This window comes from Sprattus sprattus (assembly GCF_963457725.1).
Source record: "Sprattus sprattus genome assembly, chromosome: 9".
Lineage (NCBI taxonomy): Eukaryota > Metazoa > Chordata > Actinopteri > Clupeiformes > Clupeidae > Sprattus > Sprattus sprattus.
Genome location: NC_137928.1, coordinates 21414347 through 21431632, shown reverse-complemented (window position 1 = coordinate 21431632; position 17286 = coordinate 21414347). Strand labels below are relative to the sequence as shown.

The following is a 17286-nucleotide window of genomic DNA, read 5'->3' as shown; positions in this document are numbered from 1 at the left end:
GCTCAGATCTTAAAGCCACATTTGTTGTCACAGAAAGGAAATGGAGGGGGGGGAAAAAAAGTAGCTAGAGAGACAAGATTGCACACGCCTGTGAAAACATCACAGCAAAGTCTTTTGCAGCTTTACAAAGACATCCTATATGATATTATGAACACTCTGAGCAGCAGCTCTTGCTCAGACATGACTGATCATACAGCTACATTACTGCACTTGGTGATTACAGAGACCAAGCGAGTCCCAGGAAGTGGCTACCAGAATGTGACGACATCCAAACTTCTAAAAGCTTACAATTTGGAGCAGCATTTTATACACACTTGCATGCATATCATTGGTGATATTTTAAATTGCTTCCCAAATCTGCTTAACTTTCAGTGGAGACCTTTCCATATCATTGAATAAGAATTCATATTTGGGAATTCATGCTGTATAATGTCCAGGGCTGCCAACACTAGTTTTTGTCGCGAAATCAGACTGTGAAAATGCACTCAGATAAAAAGAGGGAGAGTGCCATTTTCTTGTCTCTCTACATCTGAACCAACAAGTGTCCAGGAGCGTGGAATTTAAAACCAATGTCAACATGCATGGTAATTTTGCACTTCGGTCAGCTGCCGACTCCAGCTTCTAGACGAATGGATAATATTTGTGGCAGGGCAGTAAGGGTAGAAGTGGGTGCACTGCAAGTAAGCGCTCTAATGACAAAATGTGCCAAAAGCAAATATTGCTGCAGTGGCCAATGTGGGCTAGTTGCTATGAGAAGAAAATGCCAAACTAGTCATGTGTGATTACCTACAATACACAGTCAGTCATTAGTCATATTTCTTCTTTTTTTGTTAATAATAATTTCATGTACTATGAGATAATGTTTTTGGCGACAATTACTAAATGTATTCATGGTTTTCTTTAAAGCAACTACTCTTGTACTTGATTGTTTGAACCCAAGAGTGTAACAAGGTATAGAAGCATGACTGGATAAAAGATAAAGGCCAGAGGTTAACACTTGATTCTGATGGGATTGTTTAGGATCTGTTAAAATTTGGAAGCATTCCCATTTTGTTTAAGAGGGCATCGCATGCCAACTTACCTATAGCCTCCAAGTTCATGTCATGGATTTTCATTAAAAACAGAACACTATTTGAATAATGAATTAATTTTATAAATGTATTTGACTAATACAGCTATACAAAACTGTGATGCTCAGAATGTTTTTTTTTTGTTACATTTCAAAGTTGCCCCCAGGATGTGAATGAAGACATTTTTCGCTGCTTCCACATGTATCCACATTTGATGAACCACAGAAAGTCTAAAATCTGAAAGGATTGAGCCAAAATCCATACAATATCCAATGCTGGATATAAATATCATCCTGCAGATAATTCGCAGAAATCCACATCACTAAAGAATTAATAACAAACAGAGCTCCACATTGAGATTAAACCATCTGCCCTGAGGGAGTTTTGACCCTGTATTTTCTGACAGAATTGACTAGATAGATAGACTTATTATACCATTTTCTTCATGAAATGAACTGGGAGGCTTAAGGTGAATTGGTTTGGAATGATTACCTTCGTATGAATAGCAGATGGTTGCCCCTCCAAACACTGGGTAAATTGGTTTGCAATGGATGATGCTGGCATCCTGCTTCGAATAACAAACTCTAGTAAGAGACCAGGCAGATGTGAGTAATGAGGTCTCATCCCAATCAGTCGAAAAAAGGTGAAATATTGCGGTTCAGTCTTTTCAGTGAGGCATGAGAACTACACCGATCAGGTTGTTCTGTGTGATTCTCCTGTTTATTTTCCTGTTGTTAATGTGAATATAAATAATAAAATTCCTCTAACGATTAAATAAATAAACTTGGTTTAATGCCAGACTCTTTATTAGTGTGTGAATGCCTTATCCCCAGGACTCTGGTAGTCTCTCACTCACTCATACCTGCACTCAAAACAAATGAACATTTAGTAAATTATGGACTTATATATGAAGTGCCATTTACAAATAGTTAAAGAAGTAATTCTGTCCACACATGCCTGTATGGAAAATTATTAAATCCCTGATCAGGTTTGCTCATATAAAGACGTTTACTGTTTAGTGCAGACACAAAACTGTGTTGTGAGTTTTCCACTATCGGGCCAGTATTGAACTAGCGCATACCAAGGCCAGTTGTGTTCCCATCGTCACTTCCGGGGCCTATTCGTGCCTCCTCGGGGCTAGCAGCCAGGGGCTTTTGGCCTGCTGATTACCCTTGGGCCAAACAGGGCTTACTGGTGCTTGAAGTGGTGTCATGGTGAAAGGCTGGGTTTAGCAGAGTCAGGTAAAAGAGGTTAAGTGTCAATACAAGATTTCAAGATACAACTTATCACTTTCAAATTACCTACACAATTAGCTAATAACAGCTAATTACAATGGCATATGGCCATCATTGATCATCCAAGCAGCATGCGCGAGGAGGAAAACGCGCTGTAGTCTGTTGACATCTAATGGTTTTGTTTGAAATTGTGCTTCTATACTCCATTGAATGAACCTACAAAATGTCTTTAAGATTGGCCATTGAAACCGCTTATATTGACTTCTGAAATTTAGGAGGTATAAGCAAATGTTGCATAACAAATAAGCATTTCAGGGAATAAGCATTACCAGGGTGCGCATCAACATTCACAGCCAAAATCTGTAACAACTTCCAACACAAGAAGTAAATCTGCCCCGTGTTAAAACATGACACAAGCAGGCTATAGACACCGTGCATGTTATGATCAACATCCCCACAGATCAAATCAACATATTTCAATAGAAAACACCATTGCTCAAATGAACACATACAGTATATAAATGTTTAACTACCACCAAGTTCAGATTGGATGATCATTAAAGATAATATTTGCAAGTAATGATTTGCATGTCTTGATAGCCCACGGTGTGCAGTGTGTAGAATACTAGAGGCAATGAGATTGCTTTGAATAGACAATTTATTTGAAGTCCCAATTGAGTCACATTCCAAAACTCAATAATTCCATAGTGATTAAATACAAATACATACACTTTGGAAGTTCATATTAGTAAAGTTACAAATGTACAAAACACATTACAAAAATGAAAACAAAGAAGTGAGGTTCAATCAGATGTGATTATTTAAGTGTCTTGGAATAACGCCGACTCACTGAACCTCTGTAGAACTCAAATATTCGGTGTGAAGCTTTCTGACTCAAAGCTATTGCTTCTTGAAGCTAGGAGACAAGACAAGCAAAGTTAGTGATACATTTTGGGAAATTTATGCAGGAATTTTATCAATGAGAAGAAGAAAAAAACACTAACAATTTAAGAAATGTACTCAATGTAACTTAGAATACTTTTTTTGCAGCAGCCACAAATGGCAGATGTCAAATTAGTGACTATAAACATTGAACAGTCTATATGATGCCAAGCAATTTGAGCAGAATTTTCAAGCATACAATTGGTTTGGTTGGCTCAGTTAGATACACTTGTGCTCTCAGTGTTTTACAAATGAAGGTAGCGTTCACATACCTCTTGAATTGAGATAGATCCTTTAGTTGAGGACATCAGCACTCTCTTCTCAGTGCTATCAATCGCAAATGTCATCAGAGCTCGGCTCTCCTAGAAATTGTAAAAGCCCCTATTAATGACCATGGACACTATAACCAAACCTGTGAGACAAATTATCTTTGGTGTAAAGCAAAAACACTGGTCCAGAATGTAGTCAGGAAGTACAAAACTACTGCCATACCTTTTCCTGCTGTAATGTAGGATCAGTAATAATCTGCCCATCTGTGTTGATGACGCAGGTTATACCACAAAACAGGCAGCTCATAGGAAGACCTGCGTCCATCAGGGCCATGCAGGCTGCATTCAGGCAACAGGCCTAAAGCTAAGCTAGGAGTTAGAAAATGATAACCGTAGAACAGGTGATGGAACACATAAGCATCGACATAGAGGTATAAATCAAGTGCAGGCCTTCACACTTCCTTGACAGGTGCATTATTATTGTCTGGGAAAGGATACAGAGCCGTCGTCGTGGACCTCCTGCAGGATGAGGGTGAGGGAGGAGCGAGGGTGAAGGGTGGAGAGAAGAGCTGCCTCGCACGTCTCCCGCACACACTGCTCTCTAGCTCGTTCTCGGACGCCTGAAAGTTGGAGAGTTGCATCTGGCGATTCAATTGCATTAAGTGTGCACCACCTAGTGGTGCCAAGTAATATAGCATCATAAAGTCTTTATCTGTGTTCTACTTTCAGCAGGAGCCCCAGGTTCCACTCATCCTCTAAGAACATCATCAATTTATTAGTATATGATCTCCAACAAGTATCTTAAGCCAGACTGTTTATTCTCATGACTATGTTGTGTTGGCAGTGTATATTTAAAACAAGGGAAGTGACATTTGACTTTCTTTGATGATTTGTTTTGGTACATTAAGGCACATAAAGGTGTAACTTTTTACTAAGATCACCCAAACAACCCATGCAGTCCTACAGTACCAATGAATGATAAGACACTAATGTAAAAATGTCACTGAGTAACAGTGGTCTCTGACCCTTTTAGCCCTTATGAGAAGGCGTGGCAAAAATGTAAAACATAAAACATCAATATTGCATCCGTTATACCATGATAATAATATACTACATCTAATGCATTCATTGACTTTCTGTTTGGCGATCTCTGGGAAGACCTTTCTGCATTTAACCGTTTCCACTGACTTTTCCAGGCCTGTATGTAATGAAATCAACCAAACTGATAACACCTCATACTTAAGTGAATTTAACACACCGATACTATGAAAACAAATTCATCATTTCCTTACCAGGTAAGCCTATTTTTGGCTGCATCACGACTTCCAGCGTTGCACGGTCATAGATCTCCTTGCTAACTTTAACCTCTGCTGGTCCGTAAACTCCAGCCAACACACTGGTATTCCCTGTGGTGAAAAAGTATAACAAAAATGAATAGTGCATCCTAGAATACTTCTGAACACTGAGGGAATACATTAATCACAGTGTGACCAAATGTGGCATGATTACGTTCATCTGGTGTTTGTGTTGGAAAGGTTCACACAGAATGTAGGGTATTTCAAGAAAAGTGGAAAGATAAAAATAAACCAAAGAAAACTATCGGTTTTCCAAATGTCGAGAGACACATGATGAAGCTGCTAAAGGCCGAATTATGCTCTGTTTTAGACGTAACGCGTAAGCACGTAATTTACACAAGGAACTTGTTTTAGACAAGTTTTGATTTAAGGTTTGTTTTAGACGCAGAGCCGTGTTGCAAGGCTTGTGAGCCGTGTTGCGTGTTGCAAAGCAAATTGACGCCAGAACTGTAGATTTTTTTTGAGTTAAGTAAGCCTATTTATTGCAGCAGGACAAAGGAAAAAAACTTACCGGAGCATGAAAGTGTAGTGGGCGAAAGGCTTGATGTTATGAATACATGTATTACACAAAATACAAATGTTGGCAATTCAGTACCAGTGGCGAAAATGACAGCACATGACGCAAAAGTTCGTTTATTGACATCTTTTAATGACTGCGACAGGCTTTAAAACGATGTGTTTATGAGTTACATTATTCAAAGATGAGGTGGTAAACGACGAGAGAATCTCATCATGTTGTCAATGCTTGTAACTACAATGGTGCTGGCCACAGGGTAACGGCAGGTTACTGTTAACTTTTGTATGAGCAGACCGGGCTCATTCTATCAAACTCGCTGGTGCAATTGATGGATTCACGTCAATATGAACTCAATGAAAGATATCACCATGACTCACAAGTGGTGGAAAATGAATATAAAAAAACCTATTTGTTCGTGAATTACCACATTCCCTCCAAACAATCGCGGGTGAGAATGGGATATTCGCGGTAATTTGAGCGTCCTTATAAGTGTTTAAAGAGGATTTGTAAAGGAGTTCATGTCTTCGGACCTCTTCTGTTATGTTTGTTCCTAATCCATAAGAAAAGGCTTGAGACGGTCTGCAGGGTATTCATGATTTTAAAAAATGTCTGGGTCTAAAAAAGACTGTATGCTATTAACCCGGAAACGTGAGACTGTGTGAAAGGCTGTGGTAGCCGGCCAATCACAGCCTTTGCGAGCTGTGTAGGGCCGTAGTGTTTTAGTCGCATAGTCAGGAATTTTGGGCGACGCACTTAAGCACGTAAGGGGGGGTATTTTACCGCGCAAGGGGGGGTTGTGTATCTTACGTGCTTATGCGTTACGTCTAAAACAGAGCATAATTCAGCCTTAAGGCTGGCGAGATCATTGCCATTGGAATCACTGAAGTGTCCAAGCCGTTCTTGGATGGCCATTAGTGAAGCCCTGCATGCTAAAGGCTGCCGAGCTGGCATGCCCTGAGTAGTGATATGCTTTAGCTAATGTTAGCTTGTCAGGAAGACGGGTGGAGAGAATTGGGGGAAGTGCTGGAGATTTGAACAGTCAACTAAAAGACAAAGGTAAGTCCTTTTACGGCATTCTCTTTTATGACTGATGTAAAACACCGACGTGACTGATGTAGCCAAATTAGGAATATGTCTTTGCAGGGTAGATGCGTCTTTGACTGTCACTGAGGAGTCAGTAGTGCTGGTGTCAATGACAAACACGGCCACCACCGCGTGTTAGCCAGCGTTGTCGGGTCGCTGGACAGACTGGAGGTGGACTGGAGGTGGACTGGAGTCGTGCAGTCAGTGTGGCAACCGATGGACCATCAATGGTCAGTAGAAAGGCAGATGTGGTTCCAAAGCTCAGAGAGAAGGTTCAGGCTGCTCACCCAAAGCAAGTGTTCTGAAACTTTCAATGTTTTTTACATCAAGAAGCGTTTTGCTGCTAAAGCCTGAAATTAAACACTGATACGTGCTGTTTTTGAAGTTGTGAATTTCAACAGAGCGAAAGGACTTAATCATTGGCAATTTGAGGCCCTTTTCTCTCAACACGATATTACATGTGGCCTGCCCTACCACATTGAGGAAAGCCAGAAACAGAGTTGGATGAGTCAGACTGGCTTACAGATCTTGCCTTTTTAGTGGGCATTACAGAACACTTGCTAGAGTTGAATGTTAACATGCAGGGCTGCAAAAAAAGTAGTACTATAAAAAGTCACAGAGTATGATAAAAGCATGCATGCTTTCCAAATGAAACTGGCTCCGTGGGAGATGTGTGGGAGTCCACTTTCCCTGTCAAAAGTTTTAAAATGTTTAGTTTATGTTTTCATGTGAGGATGTTAAGTGAACATAAAAGAAAGTAAACTTTTTTTGCATCAACCCAAAGAGAGTTTTTCAAGTACCTATATCAGCACTGCAATATGTGGTATCTTAAATAAACTTGCCAACACGTTGATGGACACCCAACTCTATAAAAGATCATACAGCAAACGTTTCCCCGCAAATAGATACAGTTAAGCCTGCAGGTCTCTCGTCAATATAAACAGACAGTTATGCTAACCAACCTGACAAGTTTGTGCTTCACACTTAAGGACCAGGACAAGAATCTGAGCACAAAACTGAGGAATTATTACACCATTTCTAGGTGACGTGGGTGATGAACATGGACAGATCTCAAACCATTTCTGAAATGAAAACGAGCATATCAGGGTTGTTTTAACCCAAACCACGATTACTGTTGGTTCCTGCAAAGGACAACCACTGCAAACAAGAAGCACAAGCTTGTTTCAAGCACTTTAAGCAAAGCTGATGGCATCTACTCTAAATCAGCATGCCATTTTTCCAAGTCACATGCATCACATACAGTTAGAACCTAGAGATCATTTTAACGCGATAATGTTTACGTATTTAAATAGCTTTTCAAAACGATGTGAGCATAATTTAGCCTAACCAGCATAAATGTTAGCTCACTTCACACACACTGATGATGATGGCTAAGAAGTCTATCTCTCTCGATATCGTTTAACGTCCCGCTACCTTGAATGAATGATGCTGAGCCGTCAGGTCTTGAAAGAAGATTCTGCTCACACCCAAATTCTCTCGTCGCAGGACTTACTCCATGCACACTCAAATCCATCTTATAGAAAATGTTCGAGCGATGCTCATTGAGTTACTCTGAAACTAGCGTGAAGTTAGCAAGTAACCGACCATGCTTGCCATAGTAGGACTTCCGGCCGCACAGGATCCCGTTAAAACTCTTGTCAGACTAAAAGTCCACCAGGGGACAAAATAAGGGACCTTTACCAAACCGGACTCTCACCACTCCATCCTCCCTTATAGCAAAGCTCTGGTTTGAAGTTACACTCGCGGTGGAACGGTGCTGTTTGCAATTCTAATCCAATATACTTGTTGTCAAACTCAGCAAATTGCCACTCTGGCTATGTGTTCACTATGTTCGCTCATCAAAACTCTGGTGTTTATACTGGCCATTCTCTAAATGGGAAACAAACATACTGGCGTGGACTGAGCCAGGTGTAATCTCGTTGGTGGTTGATCTCAGTTATCAATAAACTATTAATGCTTTACATGGTGATGAATCAAATCTTTTACTTACTTTGTATCATGCCTTTAAGTCTTTTTTTTTTTCATTGTTAACTTGTGTTTTTGTTTTGTTTCCCACTGCAGAACAAGGTGACCTCTACCCCCTCTGTTAAAGCCAGAACTGCCAAATGTTATAACCTTTTCAATGACCCAAAGGTTATAATAATTGATGTGACAAGACAATTATAGTTGATTACATGTATTGAAGTAGTTGACTTCTTCTTACTATGCACATCTGACATGACGTTGTTTGAACAACTGCTGATACAAGTGGGAAAGCCAGCTTCTAGACTTTTAGACTGGTCAATTAGACATGTTTCTTGACTTCCTTCTAGACTGGCCATTTAAACCCTTACAAATAAAATAATGGTAACTTTTTTTAAATAACTGCCCACCAACTACCAGTGATTTATTAAAAATCTGAATTTCATATTTATATGCAATTCAATGGTCTTATGCCTGGAGATGAGCTCTTAACAAAACCAAACATTCATGTGGATCCGGAGTTCTAGGAAGTGTGTGGACATATCCATCCAAACAGCAACATGGAGTACCATATGCATATGAAGTCTATGGTACAGTGATATAGTCACCAGAAAAATGCACGCTGGATAGAACAAGATACAAAGGATGGCACACAAATGGATAAAGAGAAGCCATTGTGAAGGACCTCATGTAGTCTTTTTCCATGGGCACAACCCACATACTCAGCTCTGCTGCTCACCCACCAAATTCATGTTCCTTACAAATGTGGCACCATTTAAAAGGGAAATAAACTTTAGGCTTTCAAACGGTATAAGATTAATTGCCAAGAAGCATTGTTACAACAAAGAAATAATCTACCAAACAGACATTTCCTTACTTGTTATGCTATATGAAACAGCAAATCAATTGCCATCTGTGTTTAAATGTGCTGTATGTAGAAGTTTACGTTTAACATTACAAAAATAAGTAGAAATAGCAACAGAATGTGAATAAACAACTGGTTTAATCAGTCAGTCTTTGTCTTCGGCCTTGTTTCGCTCACACCTTAATTGATTTGACCGATTTGATCGAAAACAATAGCCTACTTTATTTACTGTAGTTTCTTATCATGTTGTTACAAAAAAGGAATCAAATTATGGCTGAAAATATACCATGAACATCATCAATCAATGCCGTTGTTTTCAAAGCGTATGTCATAGAAGCCATTCCACTAACATTTCGGTGTGGACCGAGATATTTATTTCTAAAAATGTCCATTCAAATTTCCATTAATTTCGCTCGGCGAAACGCTACCACTAGGGGGCGACTCAACTACCTATACCCTTGTAGCCTACCCTTGTGTCAGATCATTTGAAAGTACGCAGCCCGTGGACGGTAGCTTTGCGGCTGAAAGATGGCGACAGTCAGAGGTTTGAGGAGACTTTTTAGGATTGGATGCTATGCTACTCGGCGGAATCCGACGTTGACAGCACCCAGATTCCTTCAACAAAGAGAGTTCCGCGTAAATGTGAGTTTCATTTTTAAAAATGTTACAAATATTGGAAAACGTGTTATCGTGGTATGCAGAATGCTTTGTTTGTAAGCTGGCTAGGATAGCTGGTAAACGTTAGCCAGCTATCTAGTGAAACACAGCAGGTTCGCTATGCTAGCTGTTCTCATGTCGGGGTTGACTCTGACCTCTGTGCTAAAAATTACACAAAACAAGGAATAAATCTGATAACGGTGAATTCAAGTGACTTAACTTAATATGTTTAGGATAGTGTTTATGCAGTTTGACTTGGTAGGCGTTAAAGTTGGAAGCGCATATCCTTGTGTGTGCAGTGGACACAAGTAGTATTAAAGTTAAAGCTTGATCAAAACACATTAAAATCGAATAGCAGTGTTTTGCACACAAATATGATCATCATAAATCCCGTCGCCAATTCCCTGTGACATGATTGGTCGAAGGAGGGGGCGTGGAATATTAGGAGTAGAATCGTACCAGAGACTTTGTTCATGCTCAATGAAATATCATTACAAAACGACACGTCTTGATACTCCGAGGAAACTGAATCGCCTTAGTTTTTCATAGTTGTGTAACTATATTGTGTGTATTCTTGGACGCGTAAAGAAAACTGTGTAACAGATAGAACTCGCTGGTCAGTGGTGTTCGTGATTAGTGGAGCACACCTGATGTAGCTAATCAAGAACATTTTAGTGACACTGTTTTCAATCTGGTGCACCTGGAGCAAGGAAAGATAGGAACTATGCAGAGCACTGGAACACCCGGGACCAGGATTGAGAACCTCTGTAGTAAAAGAAAAGTGTCAGTGTAAAAGAAGTAAAGTACAAGTTGTATATGTACTTACGGAAATGTTTTTAAAAAATACCCAAAAGCTAATGCTCAATACAGAACTCTCAAAATGAACTATGCAGAAAGTTAATTCAATAATAGTTACAAAACAGTGTAGTTTTGGCTAAGTCACTGTTGCATCCACCAGTTGAATGTATACTCCAGTTTATTTATATGTTGCAAAAACGACTTTTGAAGGACTGACATGTTATGTTGTCATGATACTGCCTGTTATTGTTCATCACAGCCACATTTTGTACTAGTCACTACAGCCTGAATTTATAGTCATGACTGATTGCAGTCACAGATTTTAAATAGGCTACATGTGTACAGGATTGCGAGGTTGGTGCATTCACCATAAGCTGTGTGTATAGCAAAGTTAAATATCTCAAAATCAGCTCACCAATAAAAGGCAGTCTTTGGTCAAAGTGATCACAACCACTCCCAGGTGCTATTAAATGGCTTCACATAGACATTAAACAATCTTGAGAGAAATAATGGGACATCAATGGAAGCAAGGGCTTGCACTGATATCAATGTCATGTTAGCCAATAAGGGAGAAGTCCCCCCCTCATCCTTGCCCTTCTCAAACACGTTTATTTAATGGTTGCAATTCCCACTGTCAGAACATTATTATTCATGGTACTAGGTCGCCAGGGAATCAATTCATAAGTAGACTGTTTGCTTTTGCAAGGTTTTTGCTTTTTAATGTAGTTAGCTTGATAGTTTTAGACCAAAACTCTTTCCTGCTGCTTTATAACCAAGGTTAATGTTGCAGGGAGTTCACAGGCAGGAAGCATTTGACTCCTCAGCGGAAAAACCTCAGTTTCCTGGTGCCTCTGCCGAATTTATTGATCAACTGGAATTCATCAAGCCAAATGTCATCGCAGGAATCCCTGTGTACAGAGTGATGGACAGACAGGGACAGATCATCAACCCCTCTGAGGACCCACAGGTTTGACAACATCTAGAGCTGGCACTCTTGTTCTTGTTTCCTACACGTCATGAAATATTCCTCAGATTGAAACATGCCGCACTATAAGGCACAATGGATTGGTTTTCTTTTTGTTTTAAGTGAAAGGGCAATGTATGAAATAAATTAATGGACGATCAACCATTATGAACCATATCCCTGAATTTAGTCTACAGTCTTACATCTTACTGAACTTTTGGTGCTTTCTTGACTGTTTGACTCATGACTTCAAATTTCAGCTGTCTAAAGAGGCCGTCTTGAATATGTATCAGAAGATGACATTACTGAACACCATGGATCGGATCCTGTATGAGTCTCAGAGACAAGTAAGGTTTTTTGCATTGGTTTCCAGTAAGGCTTGATGGTAATTCTTTTCACAGTAAAAATAATTCAATCAGATAACTTTACTTTTCCAGATGAAGATGTTCAGTAGAACAAGCACATTTACTACCTTGGTTTCATGCTTAACTCGCTCGTTAAGATTGTGCTCATTCATATTCAGATTTCAATGCAATTCCAAGACTTCCAAGGGTACATTTGTGCTGGAAAAAGCCATATTTGGGTCTGACACACAGTATATTGACTTATCTTCTTGATATATGAAAGAAATAGGCTATATGGCAAATATATAAGATGGTTTGCAGAGTCTTTTTGTTTATTTAGCCTTTTCTAACAGCATAGTGGACAAAATTGGCAGGTAGACCAATTAGCCTACAGCTTGACTGATCCAGCTTATACTCTGGCCACATATGGTGCATATTCAGTGTAGTGTCATGACGACAGCATGTCAAAAAGAATCAAATCGAATTTGCTCCTACATTTTACGTTGTAATTCGCAGTAGGGGAAGAAGTCCGAAGCAAAACCACCCAGGCTAGATCCACTTAGTACAACTGTTAACATAACAACAACAACAACCCAGTCTGATGATTAGCAGTTCACTTAGCTCACCAGAATATAGAATGGAAGACAAAAAAGCACCCAGATATGTCACGCTGCCTATTGAAAAGACTATGCTGTCTCTATAGTCTCTAGCCTTGTTATAGAACCAATGTATTGGACATCACTCTCATGTGACACATCACACATACACGTACAAGTCGCCTGTGATTATTTTGCAATCCTTCTGATTTAATTTGCCTGGAAAAGTGAAATAATAATTTAGCATGGCTTAGAGCAGTGGGGACTATTTCTGTTGAAAAATGCTTACAGCAAACTAAATTAGACCTAAAAACACAAAGTTGTTTAGTTTAGTTTTTTATTATAATGCAAGAAGGTTTTATCATAATGGCAGACCTAATGCAATTTGTTCTACCTGAAGTTTACTGCTTTTGCAATGTGACCTGTGTGGAACATGCACTTTTAATGGCACCCAGTGCAACTTTATGTAAACATGCAATGAAAAATAAACATTCAATTTCTAGTCTTTTTTACACGTAGTAAGTTTCAATAACTCCATACCATTACATATCGACATTCAAGGAGCAAAGATGAGACGTCGTTGTGTGGTGAGAACTGATAGAAAATCATAAACAACAACAATCGCCGGTGGGGAGAAGCCATTTTTCCATTGACTGGAAGCCTGCTTTATTTATTGTAGGTTACAAAAAATAAAGAAAATGGCGGCGATTGTTGTTGTTATCGATTTTCTATCAGTTCTCACCACACAACGACGTCTCATCTTTGCTGCTTGAATGTCGGTATGTAATGGTATGGAGTTATTGAAACTTACTACGTGTAAAAAAGACTAGAAATTGAATGTTTATTTTTAAGCCTCGAAAGTTGCACTGGGTGCCTTTAATGCTCAAATGATGTTGGTCATGTTCTATCCACGTACTTAGTGTAAGTGTAAATAACTATTTTTTTCTTGTAGGGTCGTATCTCATTCTACATGACAAACTATGGTGAGGAGGGAACGCATATTGGAAGTGCTGCAGCATTGGACCCCAGTGATCTTGTCTTTGGCCAGTATCGAGAAGCTGGTGAGAAGTTCAATTTTTTTAAAAAATAACACTCTTAAGAGGAACAAAACTAACATGACTCTACCACAGACAATATCCCTCAGTTATTCAAAAATGTACCTTTAGAATAATGTGGACATTAATAATAAAAACAAATCCGATCCCTAAACTTGAAAGTGAAAACAATAAATTATGGCTTTGTAACACTAGACTGCACAAAATGTAACAGCAGCCTTGCTGTTTAAACTGAAGTGAATGTTTAGTGAAAGCACATACATTATTTTGCTTTCTATTTTTATTGTAGGTGTGCTCATGTACCGTGGGTTCCCCCTGGACATGTTCATGGCACAGTGCTATGCCAATACTGATGACCTCGGGAAGGGCAGACAGATGCCAGTCCACTATGGTAGCAAAGACCTCAACTTTGTCACTATCTCCTCTCCACTGGCAACTCAGATTCCTCAAGGTAGGCATCCCACTCTGTCAAACTCTATGCACCTCTACTGTCACAGTAAACAACATTCTTTCACTGTCAACATGAAGAAAAGGGTTGGCTGCAACAACACATTTTGAATGTATAGAAAGTGTATAAAGCTTAAATATTGTATTATGTAATGTCTTGTCTGTATGTTCTACTAAGTATAAGGTAATGTCCTGTCTTACCTGTTGTGGCTGTGCACTTTATTTGTTTCACCGTAGGAGAGTGGGAAATGTTCTTTCGATTTCTTTGTATGACTTGACATGTGAAGTAATTGACAATAAAGCTACTTTGACTTTTGACTAGAAATATGTTAAACAGATACAATTCTACAGTTGCAACAGAAAAAGAGTGGATGAAAGTGTGTGTGAGGAGACAAGCAGTAGTTTTATTGATGTGCTTCTCGATCCTAGCTGCTGGGGCAGCATATGCCTATAAGAGGGAGAACACTAACCGCGCAGTCATTTGCTACTTCGGAGAGGGAGCAGCAAGTGAGGGTGATGCTCATGCTGGATTCAATTTCTCAGCCACCCTGGAGTGCCCGCTCATCTTTTTCTGTCGCAATAACGGTTATGCCATCTCTACGCCAACCAATGAGCAGTACAGGGGAGATGGCATCGGTGAGTTCCTCGTCTTCTGTTATTTTTCCGTCAGTTTGTAATGCCATCACTTGGCCCTTTGTTCTGAAGTGTTAAACTGGATTGATCTTTTTGTTCTTCTTCTACACTTCCTAGCTGCACGAGGCCCTGGTTATGGGATGATGTCCATCCGTGTAGACGGCAATGATGTCTTTGCAGTTTACAATGCCACAAAGGAGGCTCGTCGCAGGGCTGTTGCTGAGAACCAACCCTTCCTCATAGAGGCTATGACTTACAGGTGCGCAATACTGTTTGTTTTTAGGATCGTTTTCACAACAATGGTGTTCTGTGACATTTGTAAATTACTTAATCACCAGGGTTTCCACTAGGACACTAGTGCCCTGCAGTAGGGATGTCGGTTTTTGACTTGTATAACATAAACAAACAAGTGACAATAGCAGAGGCGATAGGACAATATTTCCTGGTCCATTTATTGACACCATAAAACATCATGTTGTTTCTATGACAGGAAGGTTGTATAGGCATTCAGTAGACTTTATACACAAATAATGGTTAAAAACGTAACCGGAAGATTCCCTGTGCATTTGTTTAAAAAATATATTTTAATCCAGATTTAATGTTTCTTTTAATCCAGATTCAATGTTTCTTTTAATCCAGATTGAATGCATTACTCTATAGAGGTAGGATCTGATAAGCACATGCAATTCTTTCAGAAAGGCCAAGAGCAACACTTGAGTGCAATGTTTCTTTTAATACAGACTTAATTAATTCCTTTATAGAGGTAGGATCTTATAAGCACATGCAGTTCATTCAGAAAGGATTCGGAGGATTGGATATTTTGTAATGCAGCCTTATGCTAAAATCTTTTAAATTCATTGTTTCAGTCAACACGCAATTCCCCATAGTGACAAAGCGAAGAACATGGTTTTAGATTTCTTGCAAATGTATTTAAACGGTGAAACTGAAATATCACAAGGACTTAATTATTTAGACCCTTTTCTCTGTACTTAGTTGAAAATCCTATTTTTAGTTTTGTCATTATGGGTGAGATTGAGTGTAGATGTATGAGGGGAAAAACTGAAAGTATTTTAGCATATAACTGCAAAATAACAAAGTGTGAAAAAGGTTAAGGGGTCTGAATACTTTCTGAATGCACTGTAGATGATTTTGATAAAGAGATGCAGGAAGTAAGTAGTTGTGAAGGATTGTCTGACTCGAGAGGCTTACGTGGTTTACAGTATAAGAATACCACTCCTCTGTGTGAAAATGTAACTTTCTTTTATCATTATCTTTATGCTTGAGCATCCCTTCCTCTTTTCTCCTTTCAGGATTGGTCACCATAGCACCAGTGATGACAGTTCGGCATACCGCTCCGTGGATGAGGTAAACTACTGGGACAAGCAAGACCACCCCATTTCCCGTCTGCGTCACTACATGAATGCGCACAGCTGGTGGAGTGAGGAAGATGAGCGAGCCTGGAGGAAAAAGTCCCGCAAGATGGTCATGGAGGCTTTTGAGAAGGCGGAGAAGAGGCTCAAGCCCAAGATAGATCTGCTCTTCTCAGACGTGTATCAAGAAATTACTCCCAACTTGGAGAAGCAGAAGGACGCCATGTGGAAGCATGTACAGCAGTATAAAGAGCATTACCCAGTTGATCTTTTTGACAAATAAAATAGTTGGACATAGTATGTTATAGACTGGTGGGCTGGCTGTAATATTGTAGTGACTATGTATGAGTGTGTGTGTGTGTGTGTGTGTGTGTGTGTGTGTGTGTGTGTGTGTGTGTTATAGCATTATGTGATATGCTGGATCAGATGGTCCAGAATGGGATGGTGTACACATTTTCCACTAGGGGCCTCAACTACACTGTAATTTAGTGCCTTGAAATGCATTGAAGCTTTTAAAATCTGGAATGACTCATCACAAATTGAGTAAACTTGATTGTAGCCTCCCATTTGTGTTGTCCTTGTGTATCTCTTTGTTTTACATTCTACACAGCAAACAGCCACAGGTGGAAAGTAAAACCAATTTGAATTTGTACAAAAAAAATGTGATTGTTACAGAACTGCTGTGGTCGTTTTATGTTGCAGTTATTTATCCTGTTTTTTCTTTGGGTGTTAGTGAGGTGTGTCGGAAACACAACACCAAAGCCTCAGTAGATTTTTTTGCACAGCTGAAGACAGTAAGAGCTTTGTTTCTCTAAAACAGAATTCCACATAATATCCTGGTGATTTCTCCATTCTTCAACCAGTCTGACCAGTTGGTCAAGTAATACACTGAGGTTATTTTTGAATGGAATGATTTCCTGCTAAATTCTTCAGACACTTACTTAAGCTTTCAACTATCTGAGCTGGAACAAAATCGTTCGTGCCCAAGAAATTCAGTTGGATTAAAGTTTTCCTATGCAAGTTTTATAGCTATGTCCTTGTCAAGTGCTAGTGCAATCAGCACTAAAAGCAGTGTTTGTAATGTTGCTGTGTGGCCTTTCCCA

At 39.5% G+C, this 17286-nt stretch overlaps 2 protein-coding genes across 2 annotated transcripts; one reads left to right on the top strand and one right to left on the bottom strand.

The window, feature by feature from the left end:
- Positions 1-3106: 3106 nt before the first annotated feature.
- On the bottom strand, positions 3107-8029 carry exosc5 (exosome component 5). The gene is made up of 6 exons (XM_080845261.1): positions 7906-8029; positions 4809-4922; positions 4015-4136; positions 3740-3874; positions 3520-3609; positions 3107-3221 (listed from the first exon to the last, which is right to left on the bottom strand). The coding sequence occupies exons 1-6, from the start codon at positions 8003-8005 to the stop codon at positions 3123-3125; spliced, it is 660 nt and encodes a 219-aa protein (XP_080701387.1). The 5' UTR covers positions 8006-8029; the 3' UTR covers positions 3107-3122.
- A 1786-nt stretch (positions 8030-9815) lies between these two features.
- bckdha (branched chain keto acid dehydrogenase E1 subunit alpha) lies at positions 9816-16747 on the top strand. Its single transcript, XM_080844449.1, has 8 exons — positions 9816-9961; positions 11565-11741; positions 11999-12085; positions 13631-13739; positions 14023-14184; positions 14610-14816; positions 14931-15072; positions 16124-16747. The coding sequence occupies exons 1-8, from the start codon at positions 9848-9850 to the stop codon at positions 16464-16466; spliced, it is 1341 nt and encodes a 446-aa protein (XP_080700575.1). The 5' UTR covers positions 9816-9847; the 3' UTR covers positions 16467-16747.
- The last annotated feature ends 539 nt before the right edge of the window (positions 16748-17286 follow it).

Coding starts and splice junctions, on each gene's coding strand:
- exosc5 (XM_080845261.1), bottom strand. CDS start 8,005: ATGGATTTGAGTGTGCATGGAGTAAGTCCTGCGACGAGAGAATTTGGG. Junction 4,137..4,808: donor GCCAAAAATAGGCTTACCTG/GTAAGGAAATGA, acceptor TCCAACTTTCAG/GCGTCCGAGAACGAGCTAGA. Junction 3,222..3,519: donor GATCTATCTCAATTCAAGAG/GTATGTGAACGC, acceptor CTTGTCTCCTAG/CTTCAAGAAGCAATAGCTTT.
- bckdha (XM_080844449.1), top strand. CDS start 9,848: ATGGCGACAGTCAGAGGTTTGAGGAGACTTTTTAGGATTGGATGCTAT. Junction 14,817..14,930: donor GTACAGGGGAGATGGCATCG/GTGAGTTCCTCG, acceptor TACACTTCCTAG/CTGCACGAGGCCCTGGTTAT. Junction 15,073..16,123: donor ATAGAGGCTATGACTTACAG/GTGCGCAATACT, acceptor TTCTCCTTTCAG/GATTGGTCACCATAGCACCA.